Source organism: Lates calcarifer, linkage group LG23, assembly GCF_001640805.2.
Source record: "Lates calcarifer isolate ASB-BC8 linkage group LG23, TLL_Latcal_v3, whole genome shotgun sequence".
NCBI lineage: Eukaryota > Metazoa > Chordata > Actinopteri > Centropomidae > Lates > Lates calcarifer.
Window position 1 is genome coordinate 8,028,722 of NC_066855.1, and position 14,339 is coordinate 8,043,060.

Consider the following 14,339-nt stretch of genomic DNA (forward strand, 5'->3'; position numbering starts at 1 on the left):
CCTAATTAGGAGTGATCATGTACAGCTGGTCAGCTCACATCCACTTTATCAACCTCACATGGAATTAATCAAAATCAGTAAAGCCACTTACTCAGACCAACTGCAATCAGACTTGGTAAAACCATACTGAATATATACACTGCTGGAAGCAGTATTTCCAAAGATATTCAATGTACTATAATGTAAGGAAAAGGAGCAAAATCTTACATAAGAGAGGCTGAAACCATCAAATGTTTGGTATTTGGGCTTGAAAAATGACATAAATAAAAAATTCAACAGTTATCAGAATAGTTACAGATTAATTTTCTGTCAGTTGACAAACTAACTCAATGAATTTCTGCAGCTTTAATGTGTAAAAGAAGTAATGAGCATGTATGTCTGTGAGGATATCGGAGGGTGTCATGGGAGATAGATCAATAGATCAATGAGGAGGTTTTAACAGAGCGCTGCATCAGAAAAATATCAGTGAGTACCAGTGTTAACCAAAATAATCCAAAGTAAAAACTGCAAATACATCATAAATAAACACAATAATAATAAGAATGAGATGGTGACTAATGGTGATGGAGAGATACATGAAAAGCAGAGATTTAAAGGTTGCTATAGGAGCAACACACACTCAAGTAAAGGTGGGGATACCACATAAAATTAAAATGGGCAAAATTTACTTAGATAGAGTTCCTCCTGCACCTTTCAGAGGAGGATGAGATGTAGTAAAATCTGGCATTGCTTATTGGCAAAATATATCTCCTGAGGCGCTTCAATTTGTCTCTGACACTGACAAATAGAGGCTGTAAAGTGCGCAAAGCACAGCAGTTTGTGTGAAAGGCAGCTGGGGTGTAGACAGTTTCAACAGGAAAGTACCAAAAAACGCACTTCGTTCAAACCAAAAGGGACACAGTGGGAGAGGAAACACATGTGACCAAACCACTGAGGACACACAACACTCCAGTAATGATCAGACACAGTGATGACAGGAAGAAAAAATCAACATCAAGATGTAATCAAGACATAATTACATTGCCAAGACAAAGCATATTCTAGTACTTGCATTAAGTTGCATTAAAATCAGAAGCAATGCATGTAAAGGAATGTGTCTCAGTAAGACTGCTGCACAGATTGAGATTTTAACAATTTACAGACTAAATGTCTTTAGTGCCAGTGTGTATGTATCTGCCTGTGTGTGTGTGTGTGTTTGTGTGTGTTCTGCCTCTGTTTGCCGTGCTGTGTGATCCCACGCTGCAGTTAATGTTGTGTGAAAGGTGTGGGCTGTGCAAGCTTAGTAGGTTCCTGTGCTAAAGAGTTCAGCTGATTGATCGGCCTCTCCCGTCCCCCCCTCCTTTGCAATCAAAATTCTCTTCATTCCCTCCTACTCCCATCGTGATTTTGCACTACCCCCTTCCCCCCGCTGCCCATTGATCTGCAAGGTAGTGTGTGGTCTGACTCTACTGCCCAGGAGGCATGGTGTAATATTTGAGTCCAAGTCCCTGGATAGAGAGAGCAGGGGGAGAAAGACAGAGTGTACCGAAGAAACAGAGATAGACAAATGAGGTGAACATAAGTGTAATATTAATGTCTTTAATATTAATAATTAAAGCCTCTATATTCCTTATCCTTGCTGAGACTAGAGTATGATATTTAAATCTGGAGTGTTACAGTCATAGCTGCATACAAATGTGCAAAACAGATTCAGCAATATTAAATATGTATACATAAGAAGTACTATTGTGATTTCTTTGCAATGTTGATCTTACTCATAGCTGCAATAAAGGCAATGATAACATGTACACTTCATCAATATGCATAGATCCTTACTAAAGTATTCTGCATTGTCCATGCTCCATAGAACAAATCAGGGTATGTTTGTGCATAACATTGAGTTCAAGATTCCCATAAATCTTATTATGATTTTTTTTGTCAGTGCTGCAATCTTTGTGTAGAAAAAAGTATTCACACCATTTCTGGGGGAAAATAAAACTTTGGCTGTTAAATTAGGTTGTCTGTTTTAAATAGCTGGAGAGGTAGAGAAGCAGAAAGAGAAAGCGTTGGAGTCAGAGAGACAGAGAGAGCCGGAGTTCAGAGGGATTGAGGGAGACACAGTGAAAGAGAAGGAACCCTGACAAAAAAAAAAAAAAAAAAAAAAAGGATACGGCTGCAATGGAGCGAACACCGAGCCTCCGAGAGGAATTTACGACCACAGCAAGGAAGAGCTGAGCTCAAGGTATTGACTGCTCGGGATGCGTTTTGCCTTTAGTCTGCATTTGGCTCTAAAGTGGTTTTTGGCTGATGAATAAATCATATATTGCTGTTTTTCTAGGGCTATTTCTATTCAAACACAAAAACATCCTCACTTTAGCAACATCCATTTGGGAACACAATACTTGGATGAGAGAAAGTTGTGTATTGGAAATTCTCGTTTCCACTGAGCTAAAAATAGAGATGAGGTCTGAGGTTACTGGACAGTCACTACAACTTTAAATTGCAAATGTACAATTCAATCATGGTTTATAATTGAATAAGTTACTATTCATGACTTTTTTATTAAATCATCTGTCAAAACACAGTGTGAGGTAGCTCATTTCATTCAGGTTTAAGGCCACCTGGGTGTTGCCACAGCAATTAAGTATTCACTCAAAATAAGTAATCATAAGTTATATAAGTTAGTTATTTATTTGTGCAGAAACCCTTGTGTTGCTGACCCCTGTTGCTGAGCCTGCCACGTGCCTCCTTGTTTACACATGTCACACATCACCAGCTGTTTCTTTCTACCCGACAGACATGAGTTTCAGAGAACAGGAGGTGCTGTAGTGCAGTCACCAGAACATGATGCTTTCCTGGTATTCAACACACGGATGCTGCCAAGACACTGCTGCTGGTGAGAAAGTGTTTTACCTTTATGCAACCAAAACATTATCTGGCATCCCATCACTTTTGCATGCTTGCATGTTTATGATATTATCCGTCGATATTAGCTTATCACAGATGTATCCTGTTATTATTTGTTTACATTAAAAACAACTATATCATCAGACTGTTTAACAGTATCATATAACCTCATACAACCTCAAATATCCTGCATTTGTCAAGCTAAAATGTGAGTGTGAAGCTGGCATGCAATCATGACTGTGAAATCAACATCAACTTGTGATACACTGAAGAGTGACAATTAATATTCACAGGTATTCAGCCTGCAGAAACCTTGATACATCATTCTACTCTGCATCTCATTTGACCAGAGAAAAACAGCAAGTCCCGGAGAAAGTGAAAGACAGTTTAAAAAAGCTTCTTCCTGTAATTACTGTGGCAGCAGCACTCAGCAGCCTTCCCTACTGGGATTAGTCAGACAGGACCATTCACAAGACAAGACACACACACACACACAAAATCTAAGTTATTCACTGTACAACGAATGCCATCATTGAGGAGTACACCGGAAGAAATCTTTGATATCCTCATGGGATGATAAACACTCTCTACAGAAAGTCACACACACACACAACACAGTGAGTATGAGCACTACTACCGCCTTTATGAGTCATCAGTTAAGGGTGATGCAAAGCAGCCTCGGGATAATCTTCCTCTCTCCGTCTGTGTGTAGATGTGTGAGTGTGTTGAAGCCATGAAGTCCCTGCCTCTACTTCTGCCTGTGACCAAGGCATCACCTCTTTAAACTCTCCTTTCTCTTTTCTTTTATTTCTCATCTTTCTCATAATTATTCATATCTTCCTTTGACTCTCAGGTTGGCCTCTTTGCTATTATCCTCAGCACCTCTTCAATTGTAATTCTATAAAAACCTTGCTTCACTACTCACTTTGCAGTTGCATATAGTGCATGCAGTACAGCAATTCAAAAAAGGTTACAACGCAGCAGCCTCCAACTACAGCAACCTGTATCTGGGAGTAAGATCACCCATTAAACCCGTTAAACCCAAAGGTTGTAAAACTTTTGGATGTAAGTCCAATGTCATAAACCTGTCGCCTGTCATTTTATTGCAATCACCTGTTGCGCGATATCTAAACATCTGATTTGCTACTTTACTTTCAACCATAATTTTCACTGCAAGCATGCCTACTTCTAAGTTAGTTGTGTGATGACATAAAGAAGTGCACTGTTTTTGATCTCTTTGAAAATGTTTCCTCTGATCATCATAGCTTGGCATCACTGATGGTAAGCTGACTCCAAAAGGTCTTATTGTCCTCTTTCAAAACCCCTAACGCAAATTTAAATTGTTTGATTTCAAATTATATAATTCTAGTAATCTCCAGTTTGTCATTATATTATCAAAGTGCTGCCTCTGTCATTTTATGATTATGCAAAGCCACGAAACTCCCCCACCCCACCCCAGCCCAGCCCCCCTTGGCTTCTCTGTGGAAGATTTGCTTTTAACAGTTAATCTGCACATGGATTTATTAGTGTATACACCAGCTAAGGGAAGCACGTCTTGTGGTCAGCAGGCACACACTCTCAACAGGTGATAATTATTGTTTCACGGCAGACATTTTGACTCAGTTTGTATTCTTCTATGTACCTTAAAACTGAAATGCAAATCATAAAAGCATAGAAATCTGTGAATTACAATATAGTCAACACATTTCCTGTGAGCTTATCCAGCATTTTGGCAGTGGATCACCCATCCCATACATATTTTTACACATAAATATACAGCAGCTCACCATATGAGCATCGTTCAATTGATATTCACAGAGAGTTCGTCAGAATTATTGACATGTGTCTATGCATGCGTGTGTCTGTCTGGTACATTCTGTATCTAGCACAAGGGATGATCAGAGAGGAACAAACAGCAGCTGGGTACCGCATGATTCATATCTCCTACTGACATATTATGTATTTGCAAAGGGGAGACTTCAGGGATAAAAAACCTCTGTCTGTCTCAGTCATACAGCTCATTTATACTGTATACATATGTATGTGTGCATACATACACATGCATTTTTGTTAATCAAACAAGAGGAATAATTCTGTATAACAGCTAACTGAGCATTAGCCTGGCAATGGCTGTATTATAATGTTAAAAATCATGTTTGCACATGAGGTAGTGCTGAGTCCAAATGCTTTCTGACGGGTTTCATTCAGTATTTGAAGTGATAAACAAATGCTTTAAAGTTATTTGATTTGCCATGTACTCATGAGCTTTTCCCTTATGCTGATTCAAAGTTAAAGATAAGTGCAATTTTCTTCAAATGTGAGCATTGTATTTGGAAAATAATAATCTGCTTTGTGCTGCTCTTTAAAAGGACTAAATGAGCACTGTTCTATAAATACAGTCACACACAGACACAAGCACACAAGTAAGCAGGAACACATCGCGCATATAGACACACCACAGTGGAATGCTATTTTCCTCTAAATTAATCATCTTCAGGGAGGAAAATGGAAATTTTCTGCCTAGAGGACTTGGAGCCAGGTGCCTCTTTTTCTCTCTTCCTCACTCTCTTCATAACTCCTTCTTTTCCCTAGCTGTCTATCCACCTCTTCCTCCCTCTCCCTCTTTATAAAATCACCCCGCCTCTCCCTGTCTGCATAATGCCAGTCCGACATACCGCAATTTAGAGCACTTCGAGTCCCGAGGGCTCTAGTCTGAATAAAAGATGAAGCAATGTAAGTATTGACTGCTGACTTTGAACTTCTCTTTAACTCTCTTTACCTCTCAAACCCCTTGACCTCCAAAACTGCTGATGCACCACCAATTCCTGGATGTGAGTTAAAACCATTTCTTGATGTCAAAGCCATACTCATGTCCGATTAAAAGCCAGCCACGGAAATGAGAAGGTAACAGGGACTGTGAGGTGAGGCTCAGAAGCAGGTCTTTAAGCCCTACATTTAAAAGGAAGTCCAGAGCTCTACGTAAACACAAGCAATTAAATGCATTTAAATATGTAATTCATGCCCATACATTATAATCCTGAGGGGCTGGTTAATGTAAATATATTCCCAAGAGTCCTATTGTTGTTCCAGTCATCTCACCCCTCTTCTTGAAAGTTCCTGGTGGTTTTCCAGCTTAATCCCCAGTGATTAGGGAGCTAATCAATTCTCCTTGGGGGGATTCACTGAGGTGTTAAGGTGTAGCTTACACGTACACACACAGGCTTGCAAGTTGGTGTAGTGAGCAGAAAAGGCAGTCCTTTACTGGGTTCAAGCCACCGTGTCGGTGAGTATCTGGTGTGTATGAGCGTCGAGTGACGCATTAAATCTCCAACAGCTCTTTCATCTCTTTGAACTTCCTCTGGATTTTTATACAATTCAGGCAATTTAATTGTTCACTATGAATTACATACGTATTTACATTTTTCCAACTTTCATTTCACTATGCAATGAAACAGACTTGCAATGATGATGAAAGTCATGTAAGTCACCAAGCATGTGTGGTATTTGTATCTGCAACCTCAGCACCAAGCAGTGCTGGCTGCCAGTTTGTCACTGCAGAAATGCAGTGACAAACCTATTACTATGGATGCTAACATATGATATATAACATATATATATATATATATATATATCATATATATAACATATTTATAAATTACTACATGGAAATTTTAATACTAAAACAGAAACAATACCACTAGAAGACAACTATTCCATCCCAAAAATACACTATTTCTTTCTTATTTCCTCTTTTTGTGTCTCTCTCCCTTTTTACACTCACATGGCCTTTATATATGTTCACTGCTGTCTTTGTTTCTCTCTCACATAAACACCTCTGAAGGGAATTTTACTTCACTCCAGCGATTTCCTCACACACACACATTCACACACATACACACACACTTCCTGTTTTGATGGAAGCCGACCACTGCTTCTGTTTTTGCTTGTGTCTGATGTCCAACCGACCGCCCTCCATGATCCATTATGCGGCAGTTCACTTAGATTTGAACTGCGCTGTGTGTCATTCCTCATTGTCATCATTGTCTGGAGAGTGATTAGGCTGCCGCTGCTGCATACATTTGTGTGTGTGTGTGTGTGTGTGTGTGTGTGTGTGTGTGTGTGTGAGTGTGCGCGTGTATGCGGAGGCGGAGTGTTTGACGTGAGATGAGTGCTCCTCCAGTGGTGGTCGCAACACCACAACACAATCTTTTTTGGATGAGTGAATTATGTTTTGTAACAAAGCTAGCTACATAAACACCAAAACATATAACGACAAGGAAGAAAAGACTGGAAAACATAATGACAATAAAACAGATCAAGGGTGTGTTCATCTGCAGGCACGCACACATGCGAGTGTTTGTAGAGGGTTTCGCAGCGTGCTGAGATCATGTCTGCAGACACAGACATGAAACCTTCCAGCTATGCTTCTCGCAAAGCCTTGGAGAGTCAGACCCAATCATCTACACACACACACACACACACACACACACACACACACACAGACACACACACAAGCAAGGGCTTACAAACACACAGCCATTCTCAGTGAGGCAGCAATAATCTGTCTTCTGAACCCAAATGCATGCAGCAGCCTTCCACTCAGCATGGATGCATAGTGATGAGTGCAACATAAACAGCACCTCAAGGACCCAGTTGTGACACAGATCAGATAAACAGGTCAGCTACAGCGAAAACAAGCCAACTGGTTTGACGTCACATCCTTAACCTGTGGCTTGACAAGAGAAGCATTAAGTGTTCTCTTAGACAGCTTTGCAAATGACGCGTTGTCATTTCACACTGCATCTGTGTATTCTCCAGGACCTTAGGAGGGGTGTCAGGTTCTGTGTACATACTTTGGTCATAGTATACCTGAGAGGGCACTGCTATAAAGCTAAATGTACTGTGCTATTGTTACTAAAATCACAAAGGAGGCATCAAGAGCTGGAGCACCCATGAATCATCTTTTAAAAATGATCTGCATAAAATATTGTGGTGTAAATGCTAAAAGTATTAGCATCAACTTGTTTATGCACCTCTATATTCTCCAGTCTGACAGCTCAGCACCAAATGACTAATTAAGGCCCTTCTAGTTACCTGCTCATTGCAATAGGTGGTATTTACTCAGCTCATCAGAGTGAAGATTAAGGAAGAAACATCTCTACACCTGAAGTTTTCCGCTTTGTACCTACACAAAGCACACAAGAGCTTAGTGACGTTTGTGACAAGCATTGTGGGACATTACACACATGCTCTGGAAATGCACATCCGACAAACCAGCAGCCTAAGGTCTACTTTACACCCTTTTTCTTTACTTATTTGTGTTACTTGGGGTTTTAAAGAGTCTGGTTTCCAGGTGGCAGCTCTCTAATATCAGCCCTCTGCCTCTGCTTTCCTTGAAATGCTGATTTACTGTGTGAAGTCTCCTAATAGACTGTGGTCATCACCCTTCAAGTAGCTCAGACCTCATTCTCTACACTGATTTCTTCATAGACTGAGTGAACAAATCTAATGTCGGAGCCCCCTGATCAGATTGCAGCCAGCTTAACCTCGGCACAAGTAATTCAATCCCTGGAACAAGGAACTGGTAAGTTTGCTCTGGCCAGTTGTTCCAGACAAATGATACTGATGTGAGCAGAGACAAAGAGGGAAATTAATGAGCTATTAAAAGCTTCTAAAGACTGTTGTGCAACAGCCATCTCCTTTCTTTGTTGCCCAAGAAGGCCACGTTACAAGCTTGGATTAAGCTGTTAATGAAGGGTTTCTAAACAGTGCATCAGACTCATCGAGTTGAAAATTTAACTGCCACTAGATTCAGCGAGGAATGACCCCACAAGCTCCATTCGTCATATGAAATCCAGTGCTGCTTAAGCCCCTGACAGCACGATGATGATGATATTATTGTCCCCACAGGAACATTAATCATCTACTGTAGGCTATTAGTTTCAGCATCCAATGACAAAACACAATACTCCTATAGGGCTGAATGACATGTATGTGTGTTTAATTTGGCATAACAAACAACTTTAGTTTTTGTTTTTCTTATATATTTTTTACAGCCTGCCAGACATTAACCATAGTCCTCTAATCTAAAACCAAGGAGAATTAACATTAACAGATTAATTACCTCAGCTGTGTGTACCTATGATCAGTAGTCATCTTTGAAAAGGGCTGTTTTGACAGGGTCTTTATCAAATATTAGGTTGATAAGCATAACACAAAACTGTCCAGGCCTAAATATCACAACAACATGAAAACTATTACACAAATCAGAACTTTAAATTCTTCAGTAGTTTATTCAAAGTTCGTTAAGATTTACGCCTAAATGATCTCTAGGCTTAAAAATGGATGCAGATGTCACAACATCTGACACTGAAAGGGCAGCTATATTAAGCATAAGTTGGTGGCCTGATAGGTTAACTTCTAGAATATTAAACCTAAGCAATTTTAGACGCTCAAGTAATTCTCAGTAAAAAATATCAAAAAGCTGCTTTTTATTTTTGTTAACTGAATATCATTGGGTATTGGACATGTGGTCGTACAAAACATTTTGTTCATTTTATAACTTGTCATTTTTGACATCACATCAGGCTTTTAAAGCTCGTTCATAAATGTTTAACAGATAAATCAATGGTGAAAATATGAATACTGAAATATGGACGACTGTTGCGGTCACTTTGTTGCTGCAACTTGAGTTAATTAATGAACTGGCAACATTCGGCAAACATCCATCCTGAAAAAATATAAGTATCTATTAAAATTTAATGCTACTATAATAGTCAACATCACATTCAAATGAAGACACTCCTAATATCATTCACTGTGTGAACTCAACTCTGTATATTAGAAACTAATGGTTGTGTCGCCCTCTAGTGGTTGAATGCCTCAACCTGATTTACCATAAAAATCAGAACTGTCCTCATAATTATGCTTAGCCTTATTTTACCAGGGCTGAGTCAACAGAACAGTAATTGAAATGCGCCAAGTGTCAAACAATTACTAGTTCTGCTTTTTAGCCTTTATCTAAAAAACACAAACTCTATTACAATTGTTTTATTGTAAATAATGGTGGATGTGTGAGTGTATGTGGAAAAGAGAAATGAAGGACAGACATATGACATCTGTGGATTACGCACACATACCACTTTTATAGCTTCAAATACACATAAACACACACACACACACCACGATGAACATTAGTACCTCTGTGACTCCACCAGAGTTTGCTAACAACCATGAGTTCAAGTACAAGCACGAGTGTATAAGTGTGTGTGCACTCGCATGGGGGTGCATTTATAGCCCCCTATCCCTGCTGTGATGACTCACCAGTGAGTCACAGGCCAGAGGAGGAAAGCGGAGTTGTGCAATGAGGAACCCCTCTCTGTCACTCCACTGGCTGGCACAGTGTAGCGGCAGGTCGGTGGCGTAACCTCATTATTGAGAGAAAGCTAGTCACGTTGGTTTTAGGAGCCAGGGGGTGGCTGGATAATTAGGAGGGTGACTCAACAATCTCTGATGTGTCAGAGTCAATATGAGACAGGGGGTGGTGGGGGGGTACATATACTGTAAATGAATGGTTTCACCTGACAGGTCAGGGTGTAGCGAGTGGGAGGGAAAGCATGTAGGCACGCATCCCTTGCTAGGCACAGTCACAGGCATGAATTATACATGCTGCATCTACTCGTACTGGTGAGAGATAGGTATAATGAAATGACAAGGAGTGTGTGATTCACTCACACATACTTGGATACACACTCACACACACACACACACAGAAACTTAGCATTTATTGTACGTACACAGAGCAGAAACACAATGCCAATCCTGTTTCTGCTATCTGCAGAATGCGTTGAGAAGAAGGGAGGAAGACATGCAATAGAGCCAAGAAGATAAAACTCCCATGGCTGTTATCACACTCTGCCCAGACACAGCAGCACTGACAAAGAGGGGAAGGGATAGATTTGCAAAGGAAGGTACTATGTAGTGGAAGAAGCAAAGCTGGTTTTGAATGGGAATAATAAAACATAATAAAGACAGCATGACAGACATTTGTCAGAAAGTGTCAGTCCAGCAGTGATGAGGTTGCAAACGTTCATTCACAGAGGAGGACAGGAGGTATGTAGAGTTAGATAGGTTGCTTTCTGTTCTGAGTCTTTTTTCATCTTTCTACTGACTCGCTGTTTACAAAGTTTAGATATAACTGTGTGCCTCCATGGATTTGTGTATGTAACTGCTACCAAAGTGTTTTCCTGATTACATGTGGGTTTCTTTGTATTCTTAGCCCTCCGTGCTTCACTGTGCCTGTTACACTGTGTACCCAGAAAACTCCATTCATTCCAGCAAACTGCAGCATTTTGCACACTGGGTGATGATAAGTCCTGTTTTCCTAAAAATAGAAAATAACAGGCTTTCAAAAATGCCCAGACATGTTGGGCTGTAAACCTTCAAGCACCTCATCAACCTGTCCTACTAAAACAGCGACAGACAAGTCGGAGGAACACAGAGCATCTGTTTAGACACCATCAGCTGGCAAAAGAGTCCATAAAGACAGTCTGACTAGGCTTGTCAATTTCTGTCAAGATGTTGTATTTCAAACAGACACACACTCAGGAGGACCTTCAAGCTCTTTTTTAAATGTCCTCAACTCAGCTAATACAAGTTAATTCTAAACCTTGAAGCCTTGAGTGTTTTTAAAAGGTTTTCTCTTCAAAATGGTTTTTCAAAAACTGATGGCTTTGGATTACTAATGTAATCTACAGTCTGCTGGTATATATGTGGCTGAAATGCTTCTCCAGCCCCAATGCCATGCATGCAGCTGAAGCGTTCCAGGAAGCCCCAAAATAGAGACAGGAAGTTAATTTAGTAAACACAATAAAACACGTAAAATAGCTGTGCAAAGCCAACTGTCAAATGAGACAAATAAAGACAGAATCTCTCTTACCCTGCAAATTGCTCCATTCCAGCACCCTGGGGCCCCGCGTGGCTCCCCAGGTTTGGGGTTGGTAGACTCCTCCTCTTACAGTGTGACTGGCTTTTACCTGGGAACATACACAAATTTGTGTTAGCCTGGTAGTGGTTAGCATACGCAACAACTATGTAAAGACAAGGAAATGATGAATAAGCAAATCATCATTCACTGGCATTTCTGAGTACATATAGGATGTACAATCACTAAAACCATAAACTTGTCTTTTGTCTGTCCTTTGTATCTGTCACCCTCTCTCTGTCTCTTTAAGGGCTTCTGTAGGCCTCTCAGATCTGTAGGTGTTGAGTTTCAAAGTTGTCCTCACACTGTGTGATTTATGATGAAAACAGAGCTTGCCTTGGTTTCTCTGCTCTCAGACTTTCCTGAATTCACAGTTGCTATCCAGTAATTCCACATTTAAAGAATCTGAAGAGGCTGCTTCTTCTTCACACACACAGCTACACTTGATTCAATAAAATGTGCATGAAAGCTGATTTTTGCACATTCAACACATTAGAAATACTTTCTTAATCATTGCTTACAAGTCTTTCTGTATACCAATAACACTGACCTATTTCTCACTCGAGGAAGCACACCATGAATCTAATTAATATTATTCATGTTAATATGGGGTAATTATGCAGAGCTGCTGCACCTGGATAAACCGTGTATGGGGTGGTGACACCTCTCTCGCCCCAAGCCTGTATGTTAATTAAGCAGAACATCTGGCGAGAAGGGGAACATACTGTCGAGTTGAACCGACGGGACGCTCCCTTGATCCAAACGGCTGAATGTTTTGGAAGGTGAACCTCAGTTAAATTTGGGATGTGCGTGTCTCCCGGTGCCAAGATCAGAATTGATAAGCAGCCAGTCCCAGCTTTCACTGATATGATAGAAAAACCCTGGCAAAGCAAAGGCAGCAGATGTTAATAGTGAATGCTGCTTTGTGCTGTTAGGGTCAATAAATGCAAACCTTACCTTTACACGATCCTACATTTACTTTGATGCACTCTGTGTTGTACAGGGACATTGACAGATATTACTGAAAGGGGCATTTGAGTTATGTTGATGAAGCCTAGCTTCCTGTTTAATTTGTGCTTAAACTATTAGTTTATTTATCATACATTAATCTTAATATTGCTTCCTTTTGCCTATATCATATCAATGAAAATGTAAATCCAAACAAAAATAGGCAATTTTCATTACATCAAAGATGAAGGATTTCATTAATTATAAGCGATAAATACATTAATCAATTATGAAAAAATAGTTTTGGCTGATTTGACTCAATTTGAAGTCTGATACAGCAGCCACAGAATATACGAGCTAAGCTCATCTCAGACTGATATGCTCTGGAAAGCACCTTAAAACCCACAAAATTCTGACAACAATAAATGGAGACATCCGTTGAGCAATTTCATAAAAGTCCATGGACTGAGCTTAATCCTTGTCTGGGAAACCAGCTGATACTGTTTTTTATAACTATGTCCCAGAAGGAAGTTTGAGCAACAGACTGACAACCAGACAAAAGGACTTATACCAGCTGCTCACGGCTAAAAAGGCCAACAATACATCAAACAACAAGGACAAAATCAACAGCACAACAGATGAAAGATTTATGAACTCACTAGTATCTCAGCTATACGAAATGAAGACTTAGCAGTGGCTACATTTGGGTTACTGGCCTTGAGAACCTGGTTTTTGTGTTACTCCCCAGCCAAAAGGTCATCTCGCTGTCATTTAAAATCTAAAAACTATGTAAAAGAGACAAGAAGTATTAAACACCTTCTTCATGTTTCAGTTTTCTGTCAGTACACAGTCTACTGTATCTGTGTTGTAGCTACCTCCTCTCCCTCACGGTAGTCATCCACATTCACAACTTTGCCTCCATCTAGTCATGCATATTAATCTGTGCAGTAACTCAGAGCAGTGGCCAGCCGCTGCCTGCCTGTCCCATCAAACATGCATAAGAAACAGATGTATCTTTGATGTAGGCTTGTTCACATAGCCCCATGTGCATGAGTGTGTGAATGAGCGTGTGTGCGTATGTTTATGTGTCTTTATCAGTGTGCTCCCAGGCCCTGCGGGCACGAGCCAGACTTGGGAGATGCAGCTGCATGCCCTGACACACACAAAGAGAGGGAGGGCTGACGTACAGTAGATCTCTGGCAGGACAAATAATTAATGCAGCAATATGTTGCCATACATTATCTTTCAATACATTGAAAACATTTAACTGACACTGTTCTGCTCTCTAGCATTTCAGCCTTTTTCCACTGAAGTTTGTCACACATTCATGTGCTGTTGTAATGAGTATTTGTTAAAAAGATTCCTTGCACTTTGTTACAACTTTTCCTCATCTACCTGGTTTACACAAATTCTGTGAAACTGGCAGTGCACATTATAAGCAGTTGTGCAAAAAAAATTAAAATAGTGTCAAGCTGTGGTCTTCAGTTACACAGTACTGTATACTGGTGCTTGTCTGTGACAC

General features: G+C 40.1%; 1 protein-coding gene across 1 annotated transcript in view; it reads right to left on the reverse strand.

Annotated features, from left to right (window-relative positions):
• Window positions 1-14,339, reverse strand: part of LOC108886809 (ankyrin repeat and fibronectin type-III domain-containing protein 1) — a 122,773-nt gene that overhangs the window by 106,543 nt on the left and 1,891 nt on the right. The window contains exon 2 of the mRNA XM_051066380.1: window positions 11,825-11,921. Coding sequence (XP_050922337.1) covers window positions 11,825-11,921 — 97 coding nt within the window. The remainder of the gene's footprint in view (window positions 1-11,824; window positions 11,922-14,339) is intronic.